Source organism: Peromyscus eremicus, chromosome 2, assembly GCF_949786415.1.
Source record: "Peromyscus eremicus chromosome 2, PerEre_H2_v1, whole genome shotgun sequence".
NCBI lineage: Eukaryota > Metazoa > Chordata > Mammalia > Rodentia > Cricetidae > Peromyscus > Peromyscus eremicus.
In genome coordinates, this window is record NC_081417.1 from 125,791,734 (window position 1) to 125,809,004 (window position 17,271).

A 17,271-nucleotide genomic window follows, 5' to 3' on the forward strand; every position below is an offset into this window, starting at 1 on the left:
GCCTTTTGAGGGAACCCAGGTTTAGTTCTCAGCACCCACACAGAGGCAAGCTTACTACCATCTGGCCTCAACAGTACCTGCATGCCCATACTGCACGTATATTCATGCAAGTACACATATATGTACACATAAATAAATCATAAAAAACAATAATCATGTAACATTGGAAATCAGAAGAAATTGCTAAGTGAATCCTTCCCCTTCTAATTTCCCACTACTTCATTTTCCTTAACTTTTTTTTTCTATGTCTGGCACCTGTGCCTTTCTACAGAACACATTAACCAACATGTTGGGACTTACCTTAATTTTTGAAATTTGATTCTTAACTTAATAGGTACTTTTGTTTTCCAAATATTATAATGAAAAAAATTCAAATAATTCATAAAACTCATGGCTATTTTTTCTATCTATCAGCATATACTAATTATACACAAGAATAGACTTCATTATGACAGTTCATATACATGCATCATACACTTTGATTATATTTACCCCCATCCCCCTCTCTTGTCTCCTCCCACTCTTACCGTTACCCTTCCTCTTCTCAGCTAGTTCCCCACCTACTTCCATGGCTTTCTCTTTCTTTCTTTCTTTCTTTCTTTCTTTCTTTCTTTCTTTCTTTCTTTCTTTCTTTCTTTCTTTCTTTCTGCTGAACCAATTAGTTTAATTAGTGTTACTTATAGGAATATGAATGAGGGGTTATTTACAGGAGTATCAGTGACTTACCAGTGACTCACCTCCTCACCTCCTCACTTCAACCATTAACTATCTAAAGATCCTTAGAGAAGGTCTTTGGGGGCCTTCCACCTAGCTACCGTTAACTACCTATAGATACTTAAGGAAAGGTGGGGGCACAACACTCTACTCTTCTTCCAGCACTTTTTCTTTCTAGCCTCTTTTCTAGAGTGATCCCTGTGTCCTGGAGAGAGTGATAAAATGTTCCACTTAGGCTGAACACTCAACAAGTCAGTTCTCAGAACTTGGATGAGTTATGATTAGCTGCAATAACTATATCCTACTGCATAAAGAAATTCTGCTGAGCACAGCAGATAAATATTGAGAAGGTAGTTTGACAGGCCATTATATGCTTCCCACTAGGGCCTATGGTCTGTCCAGGCACAGACTTTTGACCAGGTTTGTGGTATAGATGTAAACTCCCTCCTTTGGCGCAGGCTTCAAATCCAGTCAGAAAGCAGCTGGTTACTCCCATAACAGTCATGCCACTGTTGTGCCAGTGGGCACATCTAGCCCCTGGCAGGTCAGTAGTGTGACATGAAGGGTCCATGGCTGAATAAGTCAGTTAATAACAATTCTCTCCCAGTACCCTGCATACCATCTTCTGGCACTATGAAAGTTAGCCAACAGCATGATGGCTTGATTTCTCTTTGTTCATAACCAACCAAACTATAGGGTGTTTTCAGCAACAGGGTCTTACCATGTAATTCTGGTGGGCAACCAAGAGCACTGGCAATAATACCTTGTATTGTTTGGAGGACTTTAGGGACGTGTCTGGCTAACAACTCATGGGGAAGCAGCTCAGCCTTGGCACTGGGATTTTCATTTAATAGCCTATGGCTTCTGGGAGTCGTGTTATCTGCCCATGCAAGGTATTTTTGTTCAAATTCTTTTTAGAAAAGCATTCACACTTGTATATAGTGTATGTTAAATGTATTCTCATACCATCCTCCCCTTCCCTTCTATCCCCCTCCCATTGGTCTGCTTTGTCTCCTTAGACAGATTTATTTCTACTTTCAAGTGATAGATACATAAGTGCATAGATACATTGATAGATAATTTTATTTATCTATATAAAATCTAGGAACCACAAATAAGAGAAGTCATGCAATATTTGTTTTTCTGCTATTGGCTTAATTTGAGTTTTTTTTTAAACATCTTCCTTGAAAGCCAAGCTAAACAATTTAGTCTTTATCAAAAATGTAATTAGAATTACTAAATTATTCAAACAGTAGAGGAGATTTAATTTTCAAACGATCAGTCCTTTGCCCAATGAGGAGGCTAGACTAGGGAAAGAGACATTAGAAACTGCGTTTAGAAAGGTCAGTGCTATATGAACTAGGAGAATGGTTAAAAGTCCGGGGCCTAGAAGGACAGTAGGGCTAGGGAAGAAAAGGAACTGAGAGGGAAGCTGGGTTGTTGGAAAGAGAAGAACCTGAGGCTTGAAGCTAAATGTGTGCCTCTGCCCCTTCTGGAGATGTAAACCCTGAGGTCCTCTGCAGGATGGCTGGCTTCTGGAGTGACAGGAGAGGGCTCAGGGATTACTGGTGCTCTTGTTTAAGTCATCTCGTCTATGCAGTGACAGACTGGCTGTTCCCTAAATAGCTATCTTACATGAAAACAGAGAGCAAAACAGAACAGATAATCAGTGACTATTCTCTTCCACCACGCAGAACTCCACAAAACCAGCCCTGAGCTCCTAGAACACTAAGTCCCTTTTCGTTCTGAGAGATAATTGCAGTGCAGTCGTGACCAAAACGAAAAGTCCATTTTTAACCATAGCCTCATGATCACCCCTTCCAGATGAAGAAGGCCAAATGCTCTGTGGCCCAATTCCTGGGTGCCCAAGACTCAAAAAGAAAGGGCATTGAAGGAAAGTATAGAAGCAGTCCACGATTATTGTTTGTACCTAATATGTCATTTGGAAGAGAGGGGTCCAAAGCTCAAGACCTCAACTGGTGACCAGTGGGGTTCTGTCTAAGAGGGTAACAGGTAGTCAGCAAATCTTGTGTTGTTAGTCAGGTTCTGGGTGAGCCCCTTGAGAAAGAGGCCATATGAGCACTATAATGATGCTCCTGTGGGCCACAGGTAAGATCCAGTCCAGCCTCAGCAGGTTGAGAAAGATCTGACAGAAGAGGAGGTATGTTAGATGAGGGCCACATAACAAGTAGAGAAGAGGTCAGGTAGCCTGTGTTTACAAATGCTATAGTTTCCCATCAGCAGTCTCCAGTGATTATTATTCTAGTTACTCTAGTAATGACATTTCTTGCTTTCATTTATTATTTTTAACTTTTTTAAATTTCTAAAGTAATTACTTGACTATTCCATTTCTTTGCTAAAAGCTGTTATGCAGTCATTCTCAAACATATGGTTTTGTTTTCATTTGCATTTAGACCACAGATTTTGCAGTTCTATCTGAAGAACTTGTTAGAACATAAACAGGCTACACTTACCTGCATGTGCCACTAGGTGGTGCACACATATATTAGTCAATTGCGGAATAATAGGGTTTATCTGCAAATGAGAATTCATTCGTCACCACAGAGGGGATATAGACAGTAGAAGCTACAGGGCTGGGGGAGAGCTGAAGAGGGGAAGTACTCTTAGAAGAGACAGACTTTGTTGCTATCTGAAGAATGATGAAGCAAAACCGTAAAAGTGAGAAACCTCGAAGATGTGGCAGAGGAAAAGCCAAAAAAAAAAAAAAAAAAGAAAGAACAGGCTTACTCTCTGTGATGATGGATTCTTACTTAGCAGGTCATTGCAGAGGGAATGATAGAATAGTTAAGTCATTTGAACTAGATGACATCAAACAGTCTTTCTGGGCACTGGAGACACAGAAATGAAATGGCATGGCCCTGTCATCAAGTAAGGACCTAACTCGATAGATAGACACTGAAATAGCAATTAAGCCAGCATGATTCAAGAAATCAGTTTTACCAGGTGCATTGGAGGAACAAAGCAGAAAGTACTTACTCTGCTGAAGAAAGGAGAGAAGGGGGCGTGGCTTGGGAGTTTGTGAACGAAGAGATTTCATAGAGGACCTGAGAAGTTCTAACAGCACTGGTGGAAAGGAAAGTACAAACACAGGCATGTTGAAAGGATGCTGTGGATTTAGAGATTAGTGCACAGAGCTCAGCAAGTGCTTACTGGGTGCTCCTTTGCAGAGTGGAATGAAGTAACTATGATGAATAGTAGTTCTAAGCCTGGACGATGTTTCTCGTCTATTGAGGAAGAGTCACACAGGTGTGAAAAATTGCAGTGGGACAGCACAGCATTAACATTTGGGTCTTTTGAATTCTGACTGTGTCCTTGAGCCTCAGTGTTCTGGAGCCTAGGGTTTCGGAGAGAAGAGAATTCTACATGAGAAAAGGAGAGCCCACAAGTACGGCACCTGGTTGCATTTGACTTTAAACCTCTCTTGGTCTTTTTAAATTCTGAAGTTTGTAGCCAGAAACAGTCAGTTATAGAAACCCACACACAAGAGCCAGGACTCATACCCAGGTGTGTTTGACTCTTGCCAGATTTTTCTTCTCATTCTTCTCTACTGGAGCCTAAGCACAGAGTCACCATTTAGTAGCAGTTCTTAAGAAGGAATTAGAAACTTTTTGGATAAATAGGCTTTTTTTTTTTTCTACTTGTGACCATCATGAAAATAAACAGAAGAAAGGGGGCTGCTAGATCCTTTTCTCCTGCACGAGCAGAGTGGCAGGCTGTGCAGATTGGCTTGGGCAAAGGCAGTTTGAGCCAATCTTCTCTCTGCTAGGTTCCACATTAGGGGAAGGAGGCCATCTGGCTCCGGCATTCCCCCTCACTGGCATGTGTGAGTCTGTATTTCATTTCAGCGTGAGAACTCATGCTCACTACATAGATCAGTGACATCTTGGAGTTGCATTGTTTGCTTGAAGTCAACTGGAATGAGTTATGAGCTGGCAGGAAAATGGGGATGTGTTACTGAGAAGGCCTCAAAGGGATACAGGCTGGCTTGTAGATCCATGAGAAGTCAGAATCAACCAGTAGAGAAATCTTCAAGCAATTTTTGTTGTAGCAGATCAAAGTTGAGTGGCTGGGGAGAACACCCTGAGGACAAGGAAATTTGAGAACAGGTCCCCATGAAAAAGAGGACAGAGGACTTGAGTACATTTAGCCTGGAGAAGGAGACGTAGCTGTCACCATGGGCTGAGGTAACAGGAGCTGAATGAACAAGAAGTAGGGAGTTCTTTGTCAAGGAAAGAGGTAGAACAGAAATAGTTCATACAGCTGGATGTGGGACGGGGACACTGAAGAGGGGATTGTGCAGGTGACAGGACAAACACAATGACTTCTAAGCTCCTAGTCTCATTGATTCTATGTTAATGGAAGAGGCAGCCTATGTGATCAAAGGTTGGATGTCCTATAATAAAAGTTCCCCCATCAAACTAAATAGATCGTCTTACTGATAACTTATTATGAGTTATGATTGCCATAATTTAGACTCTAGAGATAGGACTGGAACCAGCATGGTCCTGCCAGTGAGTGAAGGTATGGTTTTGAGCAAACGGTTTCCCCTCTTTGAATGTAATCATCCTTCCTCTGGGCAGTACTCACTGGGTAGGATATCATTTCAGACTCAAAAGGTCCTAGCACTTACTGTGCCAGGCCTTTACTCTACCCTTGTCAAAAGAAAATTGCTGACTTCCCTTCTGTTGAAGCTGAACTTCAGAAAGCCATTCTTGGAAAGTGGCAAGATAAAGAGAGTGGAGTGAAATTAGACAAGGGGTCATTGGAGAAGATGCCAGGGATGAGAAGCTCCTGTAACACAAAGCCTAAAAACAAAGTTTGTGTGACCCTTTAAAGAAGATGGAATAATCTATCTTCAGTACTTCTCTGAGAAAAGAGAAAAAGCTCAACAGGAGGACTGGGGCTTACAGAATCCTGATTTCAGTCTTCAAGGGAAAATGTTTACTGTGGTTCCAGTGTGAGCTTTCTAGATCCATTTCTCTGCTCTCATGGCATCCAGCCCAATACACAGCTTCCTGGGGCTTGGGGAGCTGCACCAGATGACAGGCCTTCTAAGATGTTGATCATCTCAGGTAGTGTAAACACAGCCTGTTGCCTCCAAACACGAGGGCTCTCGTTCATTTAATGTAGTGTACTTGACAATTAGAGTTCTGATTGGATGTACATGAACAAAGGGTAAGGATTACAATGAAGAAGGAATGCTCAGATAATCAGCAACTTACTTTATTGGGGTGTTGTAAGTGTTCCCAAGAATTGAACCAGCATGAAGTACCCAGGAGGCAAGTTACCCAAGGCAAAGAAGGGTACCAGTATAAGAGTTAAGCAACTGATGCAAACACTTGAGGCAAAGAGAAACCTAAGTGCACAGGGTCTAGAGGAATGTGCCTGGCTGGGAGATGGGAATTGGGCTTTTTTTCTTTGTCCTTGGATAAGTCACATTCTCCCCTTGCCTTCCCCACCCCCTTGGTAACTACAGTATATATAGGCTTATCTAGATGTCCAAAAAGGCTACTGTTCTGCCTTGCCTGGAGGGTGGAAGAACCCTCAGCACAACGATGTTCTATAAAATGTACACTGCTCTGTGTGTCCAGACTTCATCTTGCAGTTCTCCCCTGCCCTGCTAGGCACAGGTTAGGCTGTGGTGTGAATCCCTGCCCTCACTGTGTGTTTTCTTTTGCAGCAACAGCGGCAGCTTGACCTCCTAACAATAACCAGCCCTGGTGAGTAAGTGCAGAGCGCCATTCTGCCTGGAGTTTACACAGAATCATGCCTTGCAGCCTCTCCAAATGCAAGCCCTGCCCTCCTCCCACTTCCTGAATGAAAACTGTAATTCTTGCACGTTAATGACCTTTCTCCACCAGGGCCACTTTCCTTTCTCTCTCCCAGCTCCATGCTGCCTCCTATTGATGGAAGGTGACAGGGCTGCTGCTCTCGGTGACAACTGCATTCTCTGGGAATGAAGTTCTTGCCCACATCACTCATTGGAATCACATATTAAGAAATTGTTCTGGTCTCCTGGGAATACGTTTTAAACTTATGGGAAATGGAGAAGCTGCCTGCATGGTGCTGTAGACGGGAGGGAGGATGGTTCATGAGCAAGGACCAATCTGTGAGGGTTTGGTCGCTGACTAGTCTGACGGTCAAAGTAGCATTTGTTTCTCTCCAATTAAAGAGACTCAAATCTCAAAACAAACCTGTGGCCATGGGACCAGAAGGTCTTTTCTTTCCCTGAGACTTGACCTGTAGCCCAGGGAGAGGTTAAGCAGTTTAGTGATGTTACTTTGGTTTGGAAAATCGATGCCAAACTGAGCTAGAGGAACAATTTTCTTTTTATTGGTGCCAAGAGATTTCATGAGCATTTGTGAGTGGGTTGGTGGTTCATCTTCACCCATGGGTGACATTCAAAATATTTAAGAGCCCCAGTGACCAGCTCCTGTGCCAAACATTAACACTTTGGTTACTGGACTGTGAAGGAATGGGTCCCTAAGGAAGGAGCTAGTATGGCAGAGTGGTCATATATAAGAGGGCAGCTCAATAAATGTGGAGACATTCAATATTTTAGTAGCCAATATAAACAAACTGTGTTGGTCCTACCTTCCATCAGGCCTGCTATACTTGGAACCAGGTAGCAAAAAGCCTGAAAAATTGTACTTTGCAGGCAGAATCCTAGCAGAGGGGCTACTTACCTGGTATACATATAGGACAATGAGTACGGTTGTAAGGTACATTTATCCACTTCAGGTAACATTTTTTCATGTGATACAGTTCTTTGAAATTGAGCCATCAGAAGAATGAATGTAGAAATAATTGTTGTTGTTGTTATTGCTGTTGAGACTGGGTCTCATGTAGTCTACTGGCCTTGAACTCTCTATTTTGCTAAGAATTTTCTATTTTGCTAGGGATGACCTTGAACTCCTGGTAGGTCCTCATGATTCCACCTTCCTAATGCTGGTATTACAAGTGTGGTTACCATGCCTGGCTCGAAATCATTGAAAACTAACTATAGAATAAGCTACATCCTAGACTTATAAGATTAACATTTTTAGAAATTCTATAGCTGGAATGATAGAACTAGAGTTGCTTACTTGAGTTACTTGCCACATCTTCCTCAATAAGGTAGATCTGAAGGATTGTCTTTGTCTCATCCTATTTAGTGACACTCCTGTTTGTAAGAGTGTTCTTTTCAAGTAAGTGTACACTACCCAGATTGACTGCCTCTATATCCCATCACATCTTGTCACATCCTGGTATGATGCCTACATATGTATTGGAGAGGGTTCTAGATCTGTCTTAGGTTGTTTGTGAATGACATTTTTAGACTAGTACACTGTATTTCTTTTGTGCTAGCTTTAACTGCTCCTAATTGCTACTACATGGATTTAAACAGAGTACTTATGCATCCCCAGTATGCTCCTTTTAGACAGCTGTGGGATTGCAAGTGTCTCCGCACTGCCAGAGTTTGAGTGGTTTATAATTATCGCTCCTCCTAGATGAAAACAGAATATCTTCTAGGTCAGCACTTCCCAAGAGATATGTGTGAAGCGCTAGTGTTCTGAAGTGGGCTCTGCTTCCATGCTATTGTGAGATACTGATCTGCTGATCTCTCAGTGGCATGGAGAGCACTGCAGGAACTGCAGATCCCCAGGGTGCAGCCTGGACTCCAATGGGCCAGACAGGTATTACTCATGTGTGCTTTGTCTTGGAAGAGTTGGTAAGCACCATTTGATCATGGCTTATAAGAAGAACCCTATTCCATGTCAAAAACACTTATGTTATCTGTCTCTGCCTATCAAATTCAGTCCAATTCCCTGTATTCCCAAGAAGCTTCAGCCACTAGCATTGGGCTTGCTGCCTCTCTGGGGCTGCCAGTGGGCATGCACTTCTCTCACTCATCACCAAATGACCCAGAGCTCAGATCTGCAGTCTGGGGCTGTCATTCTGAGCAGACCATGGGCCTTCTGAAACACAGATTTGGAATTTGGAAACGTTAACAACCTGTACTGTATGTTTTCCAAAGCTGTATTTCTGTGTCGTGAATAACTCCCAATATAAAGAAACAAACAGATATAATCATATCAGCACTGAGCCATTTATGCCAGAGTTCCTATTTTTAAAAAGAGATGCAATTGAAACTTCTCAGTATTTTTCCTTAATTCTCTCTCCCTCATCCTATAAGTAACCATGTATTCAATATTTCAATATCTGTGCTTTGAAAAACAACTGTTGTGTTACCAATTCCTCTCAATCTCACACTGGAAAAAAGCCATATACCATTACCTTTTCCATACTCATTATTATATTGTACAGATCCATTCATGTTGACACATAACTCATTTTAATTACTGTGTAGTAGTCCATATACCATAGGATTGTAACTTTCCTATTTCGTTGATCTTAACTTAAAGTATTTATATAGCTTTTTTCAATAACAAAGAATGCTACTAAAGACAGTTGTTCATGTCTCCTTGTATATAAATATGAGAATTTCTCTAAGGCATATAACCCAAGAGGACTTACTAATTATATGCATCAAATTTGCCACATAACAAGCAACTGTTATTTAATTCAGCAAATCTACTCTTCCAACAGCAGAGTGTAAGAGCTTTCCTTTCTTCAACTCATCAACACTCAGATGTGTCAGACACAAATTTTGTCAATCAGCATGATGAACATAAAATGGTGCCCAGCATTACTATTATGTGTGTCTCCTATTGGTGATAGGGTAGATTATCTTTTTTGTATACTCATTGCTGCTTTGACTTCTTCCATGGCTTGACTCTTCATATCCTTCGTGTCCAGACTATGGGGTCATCTCCATCTTACTGATTCAGAATTCAGTATTCTGAATATATCCCTTATATTCACTGCAAATATCCTGAATGTGCCTTGTACTTTTTCATTGCTGCTGATGTCCGTGATATGTTTTCATATGTGGAAAGTTTTTGTAAATTTAATGTTAAGTTTATCAATCTCTTGTTTTAAGAGCTATGCTTTGTGACTTAAATTCTTCCCAACTGGCTATAACATTTTCCTAAGCCTGATGTGATGGTTTATACCTGTAACCCCAGCGTTCTTGAGGCTGGGGTCGGAGGATTGCAGCAGATTCAAAGCCAGTCTGGGCTACAGAATGAGACCATGTCTAAAACAAACTTATAACAAAAACATACATATGTGCATAGCCTTTAATCGCAGACCTCAAAAGGCAGAGGCAGTTAAATCACTGAGTTTGAGGCCAGTTCCAGGCCAGTCAGAGCTACATAGTGATACCATGTCATAAACAAACAAACAAACAAACAAACAAACAAACAAAAAGTGTGTGTGTGTGTGTGTGTGTGTGTGTGTGTGTGTGTGTGTGCCTCTAATGTTGGATAATTTCTTGTGTTCTATTTGAGCCTTTACTTTGTCTCAATAATGACTAATCTTTGTATACAATACCAGCCAGGGATTTCATTATTTTTTAATTAACATGTGAATAACTCATGGTCTCAGAGCCGTATGACATCCAGCCCATCCTTTCCCAGTCCTGTGACAATTATACTTCCATTACATTAGTTTTCCTATATGCAGAATCTGTTTCTGAACTTTGGTCTATGTGTCTTACTCTTCACCAATAACTCTCCAATGTTTTATTCAAATAAATTTCAATTTTAATATTATCTTTGTAATTGATTGAAAGACATCTTTCCCCTTTTCCCCTTTATCCTTACCTTCTGGAGTTTGTAATTATAGATTTTAAACTGCACTTCTTAAACAAAATCTAATGATCTATATTGTGATAACGTAATTTAATCCATTGGTGAACCAATGAAACATTTCATCTGGTAAAGGCACTTGCCACATAAATCTGACAACCTGAGTTTGATCCCTGAAACCCACATGTCCTGCCTGGTTTTTATGTCAACCTGACACAAGGTAGAATCATCTGACAGGAAGTTCAATTGAGAAAATGCCTCTATAAGACTGGGCCTTGGATAAGCCTCTAGAGCATTTGCTTTATTAGTGAGCAGGGTAGGCAGGTACATGGTATGGTGGTCCTGGGTGCTATAAGAAAGCTCATTGAGCAAGCCATGAACAAGCCAGCCAATAGGCAGACCCCTCCATGGCCTCTGCATCAGCTTCTGCATCCAGATTCCTGCCTGGTTTGAGTTCCTGCTTTGTCTTCCCTCAGTGAACTGTGATTCAGGATGTGTAAGCCAAATAAACTCTTTCCTCCTGAAGTTGCTTTTGGTCGTGGTATTGCATCACAGCAATGGTAACCCTGACTAATACACTATGTAAGACAGAAGGGCAGAACCCACACAACAAAGTTGTCCTCTGATCTCCACACATACACTGTGACACATATACTAACATACTCACTAATGATAGATAAAAGTAATACATTTGTATGTATAAGAATTTAAATATAATAATACACTTGAATGTATTTCTTCTTCCATACTTTTGCTTCCTATATCATGTAGTTTCTTTGACCTTTCCTTTTAAATTTGTGTTTTGAAATCTTACTGAGAATTGAACCCAGAGGCCGCAGCATTGCTAGGCAAATAACTCCCATTCAGTTACACCCCCTGCCCTCTTTTTCTCTTTTAACTTTTTACTTTGAGGTAGGGTCTCCCTGAGTTGTTCAGGCTGGCCTTGAACTCATTCTGTGGCCCAGGCAAACCTTGAATTTTTAACCTTAAGCTTTGACCCCCCGAGAAGCTTTCTGGCCTTTTGCTTTTGATTTTGTCTTAAAGTTTGATATGTTACTTGTTCTTTCCATCTCCTCTGCAGAGCTGGCTGCTATAGATTTTCTTTCTGGCCTTAGCTGATTACCCTGTGGTTATATACTGTTCCTTTTCTTACAACTTCCAGTCCTTCAGAATCCCTTTTATCTTCAACCAGACAAGTTCCTTGGTAGGTCCTCGACATCTGTTACACAGGGCCCCCTCACCGCCTCATCATTTTTGTTTAGACTTTTAACTTTTAACCTTTTATAAAAAGAGAAAAAAATGTGCTATTAGTGTTAGCCAGTGGCTTTTCCCACACGGTTTATGAATTTCTGTGTTCTCTTGTATACTGTACTGCAAGCCTTCCCTGTGTGGCTGCACTAAAGCACCGCTGTGATCGCTGTTCTAATGAGAGTCATTGGGTAATCCTATTGATCAGTGCTATCCTTATTTTGGCTTCTCCCTGGGGTGATAATTTGTCTAGATATGAGTTCTAATTTAAGGAGTTTCCCCAGCACTTTGACAATTTTATTCACTGTCTCTTCATGTTATAAAGTTGCTGATGAGCAGACTGCTGTAATATAATTTAAGGAACCTATTTTTCTTGGGTAGGTTTCAAGATTCATTTTTAATCTTAATGGTCTGATTTTTTTTTATTCATGTGTCTGGGACTCAATTTATTTTTATTTATCCTGTAGTTACCACCAAAAAAATATGCCTTTCTTTAGCTTTGGGAAATTTTTAGCAAATTATACCTTCTAATATTTTCCTCCTCCACCATTCCTTTGATTCTCTGCTTTGAGAATTCCTATTAAACAAATGTTGGGTCCTATCAAGTGACTTTCATTGTTCTTAACTGTGATCCTTAGAATGTGAAATGTCCCCTGAGGTTTTGGTGTTTGAATACTTGGTCTGCGCATAGTAGCAAGCACTCTTTGGGGAGGCTTAGGAGGTGGAATCTTGCTGGAGGCAGGCTTGGGTGGAAGGCTTTGAAGATTCAAAACTTTCTTTTATTTCCAGTTTGCTCTCTCTGCTTCAAGCCTATGGTTGAAGATGTAAGCCACTTGCAACTATGTCCCCACCCCCCATTTAACTGCTATCTATCCCTCTGGAACCTTGAACCAAAATAAGTTCCTCTTTCCATTAGTTGCTTTTGGTCATGGTGTTTTATCACAGCAACAGACAGGTGACAAAGACATTAATTCAGTTTTCATCATTATATTCCAACTTCATTGAGTTTCTTGCAACCAACTTTAATATATAAATTCACTTTTTGACCATGTCTAGTCTATATTTTTTCCTATCTTGAAATATTTTTTTTTTTTTTTTTGGTTTTTTTCGAGACAGGGTTTCTCTGTGTAGCTTTGCGCCTTTCCTGGAACTCACTTGGTAGCCCAGGCTGGCCTTGAACTCACAGAGATCCGCCTGGCTCTGCCTCCCGAGTGCTGGGATTAAAGGCGTGCGCCACCACCGCCCGGCCTTGAAATATTTTAATAAGTATGCATTTTCCATTTTCAATGATTCTAACTTTGTTCATATCCACTGTTCTGGTTTTATTTCTGCCTATTCTGTTCCATGACTTCTATGCTGTTTTAAAGTCTCCATTAATTTCTCAGAACATACTCAACATGTTTATTTTAAAATCTTTGTTCTACAAAGTCAGTTGCATATGGAGGAAATTCAAATTCTAATTGTTGATTTTGCTTAGCGTCTTTTTTAGCATTTGATTTTTGTCATTTATTTTGAAATTTTAACTTGGATGCTCACTTTGGAAAGGAAGTTTTCTAGTTTTCTCTCTTCATCGCTAAAACGCCCCCTGCTCTCACATCAACCTCTGTGACGTTTTCTGCAGGTTTCTCCTCCACATCTTCATTGTAGGACCTAGGGGATATAGCAGATCCAAAAACAAAAAGTTGGGGTGTTCCAGTTCCAGAGTCAATATTCCTCACCTTTTCTAGGCTTGAGATACATAGGCACCCTCTCCGGAGAGTTCCACAACAACCTTCTTTACTTGGCTCTTTCCATCACAGGAGAGTCCCACTCACAATCCCTGCTCTAAGTAAAAAGTTATCTCTGGTTTCCATCTGCTACAGGTCATGTTGTCTTTCCCATCCCACAGGAGGCAAAGTCCTACCTGCTGCCCCTGCTTCTACATCTAGATCTCAGCAAGCCAGTAACCCCAGAACCCTTCATCTTACTGCAATTTTTTTTTTTTTGCTTATCTCAGCATTATGGGGATATGTTTCTCACAATGGAATGTAACTGTGCATTTACTACTCCTTCATATGTTATCAAATATATCCAATATCCAATATGATAAAAAATAAAGGATTTTATTGAAGCATGAACTTATTTGTCATTTCACACAGGAGTCCAGCTTTAATTTCTTTTTTACTGTTTAGGAAGTTTATTCTTTTTCTTTTTCTTTTTTTTTTTTTTTTTTTTTTTTTTTTTTTTTTTTTTTTTTTTTGGTTTTTTGAGACAGAGTTTCTCTGTGTTAACAGTCCTGGCTGCCCTAGAGCTTGCTTTGTAGACCAGACTGGCCTCAAACTCACAAAGATCCACCTGCCTCTGCCTCCCAAGTGGTGGGATTAAAGGCGTGCGCCGCCGCCGCCGCCGCCGCCGCCGCCGCCGCCGCCGCCGCCGCCGCCGCCGCCGCCGCCACCACCACCACCACCCGGCTAGGAAGTTCATTCTTTGTAGCATCTTCTGTGAAAAGATAAGGAAGTATTGTTTTGCTAAATAAAACATTTAACAGGTTTCAAAAACATTATTTTTGTACGTGAATATACAAATACAAAGGTATTTTAAAATGAAATCAGAATATACTATGTAAACCCTCTTTATTTGAGTGGTGTGAACATCCCATAATGTTATCAAATATTTTCTGAGAATGTCACAAAGCTGAAAGTCATGCCATAATATTTTAATCTTCTATTGACTATTACTCAGTTAATTATTTACTTGTAAATCCACAATGGAATTGATCTATTTATTTATCTATTTACTTGCAGAATACTAGAAATTGAGCCTGGAGCCCCAAGCATGTTAGGTATGCACTCTATCACTGACCTGTAGCGCAAGTTCTTTTTCATGTTTTATATTTTGAAACAGGATCTTACTCAGGCTTATCATAAACTCACTCTATAACCCAGGCAGCCTTTGAATTTGCAATCCTTCTGCCTCAGCCTCCAGAGCAACTAGTCAATTAGACCCTGCCTGAACATTCATATTTATAAAGACTGTTGCAAGCCTCTCTGGTTATTTCTTTAGGAAAATTCCTAGAATTATTGAGAAAAACTTTAGCATCAAGCAGGCTGTCACAGAGGGACTAGTTCTTAGCCTGGTGCAGAACACCAGGAGTCAGTATGCAAAACAAGTCACCTTCTTTTGAAAGACAAAGAGTAGGTGGGAATGTTATTTCTTGGACATCTCCAGTTTCCAATATATGGATATGGATTTTTTCAGTGGTCAGAGGAAGCCCTTGGGGTAGATTTTCAGCTATTAGCAATTGGAAGCTATTCACCTCATGCAAAAATAATAGGTGCTGGGTGTATGTGGGGTTGCTAGATGACGCTGCAAGCACTTGCCTTGCTGGCCTTTAGGCAGAAAGAAAGGGAGTAATGCTGAGCTCTACCCTGATCAGCTCTTAGAAATAGCCACTTCTGTCCAAATTTCCTTTAAAAAAGCAAGTCACCTAGCCTTTTCTAAACTCAACAGGGTGTAGGTATATAATCCTCCCACTGGGCAGGGCATGCCCATAAGGACAACTAGAATATTTGGACATGACTAATATACTTTTTCACACTTCTCCAAAGAATTTAATATTTCCATAATCACATTAAAAGTGCAGGCCATGGATTTGTAAAGGAAGACTTTATTGAAGTATAGGTCATATGTTGTAAAATTTCACCTCTTTGCATGGTGTTGGGTATGTTCACAGTCATGCACTCATCATCATTTCCTTCCAGTTTATCATCAAAAACTACATATCAAACTCATGATCACTGCCTATTTCTACTTTACCCTATCCTTTAGCAACCAATCATGTACTTCCTGTCTCTAGGACTTGCCCATTGTGCATACTTCAAATCAATGGTATCATACCGTATATGGTCTTTGTGACTGGCTTTTTCTTCTGTTTACCTGGTGTACTATCTCCAAGTTTCCCCATGTTGTAATGTGTATCAGAACTTCATTGTTTTTTGTTGCTGCATAATGTTTCATTTTAAGTTTATCCACAGTTTACCCATTCATTTGTTGATGGGAATGTTGAGTCATTTCCATTTGAGGCTGTTTTAAATAATCTTCTATAAAAATTTATGTCAAAGTTTTATTTGGACATAGGTTTTCAGTTCTTTGGAGCATGTACCTATGGATGGAATCACTGCCCATATATTAAATTTGAGAATAAAGATTTTGAGAAACTGATAAAAGTTTTACAAAATAGTTGCACCATTTTATATTCCCAGCTGTAGCACAGAACAATCCTATTCTTTCCACATTGTCCCCAACACTTGTTAGTGTCTTTTTATTATTGTCATACTAGTGAGTATAAAATAATAATATCTCACTGTGATTTAAATGTGTTTTCATTAGTGTCTAATAATGCTGACTATATTTTCATGAGCTTATAAAGCACGTATATAGCTTCTTGAGAAATAGCTGTGCTATTTGCTCTTCCATACTCTAATTGGATTATATTTCCTACTTTATTACTGAGTTGTTGGATTTTAGTGTATTCTATATGTGTGGATTATGGACTCAAATTTATCAGATTGAGGATTTGCAGCTTTTTTTAATTTTGTGGGTTTTTTTTAACTTTCTCAATACTGTTCTTTGAAATATTGTTTTTCGATGAAGTCCAAATTATCACTTCTCATGAGTGTGTGTTCGGGGTTATCGTATATATCTATCTCATATATGTGTGTGTGTGTGTGTGTGTGTGTGTGTAGATATATTCCTGTGAGTATGTGCATGCATGTATGCATGTGCATATGAAGGCCAGAAGTCAGTGTCAGGTTTCTTCCTTGGTCTCTCTGTACTTTAGTTCTGAGAGGGTCTGTTGCTGAGCTTGCCGCTCATTGGCTAGCCATGCTGGCTGGCTAGCCAATGAGCTCTAGAAATCTGCCAGCTCCTCCTCCTATCCTCTGCTGCCCCCAGCACTGGGATTACAGATGCAAGCCACCATACTTGCTTTGACTGGGTGCTGGGGTCCAAACTCAAGTCCTCATACTTACATGGCAGGTGCTAACTCACTGAGCCATTGCCCCAGCTCTAGTCTCCCTTTTATTGCTTATACTTTTTGTGTCATATGTAACACAGGATCACAGGGATGTACTCTTACATTTTCTTCTAAGAGGTTTTTGTATCTTTAGCTATTATGTTTAGGTATCTGACCCACTTTGAGTTAATGTTCTGATAAGATATAAAGGAGGAGTCTGTAACATTCACTCTTCTGAATGTAGGTGTCTGCTTCTTCAGCACTCTTTGTGCAAGGTTATAATTTGTCTGTTGAATTTTTTTATAACTCTTGTCATATGCCATAGCTTTCAATGATATATACTAAAAACTGGCATTGAAGAACTGTCTGCTCAGGGGCAAGTTTATATTAAGCCATTTGTGTATATTTGTACACAGTTCTCCCACTACCCTGTGAGGCATAGAGTATTTTTCCTGTTCTACGGGTGAACAAACCAAGCTGCTATGAGATAGAAGAAATGTCCACAGTAAGTGATTATGTCAGGATAAGTCCAAACTATGTGATGCTAGATCCTTTCCCACTGTAGATACATCTGTAAGCTCAGGATGTAATTAGTCCTTAGTC

At 40.2% G+C, this 17,271-nt stretch overlaps 1 protein-coding gene across 7 annotated transcripts in view; it reads left to right on the plus strand.

The window, feature by feature from the left end:
- The window catches only part of LOC131903881 (BEN domain-containing protein 5), a 1,181,880-nt gene that overhangs the window by 834,920 nt on the left and 329,689 nt on the right, over window positions 1–17,271 (plus strand). For all 7 annotated transcript variants that reach the window (XM_059254714.1, XM_059254709.1, XM_059254708.1 and 4 more), the window contains exon 6: window positions 6,416–6,455. In XM_059254714.1, the coding sequence (XP_059110697.1) occupies window positions 6,416–6,455 (40 nt within the window). The remainder of the gene's footprint in view (window positions 1–6,415; window positions 6,456–17,271) is intronic.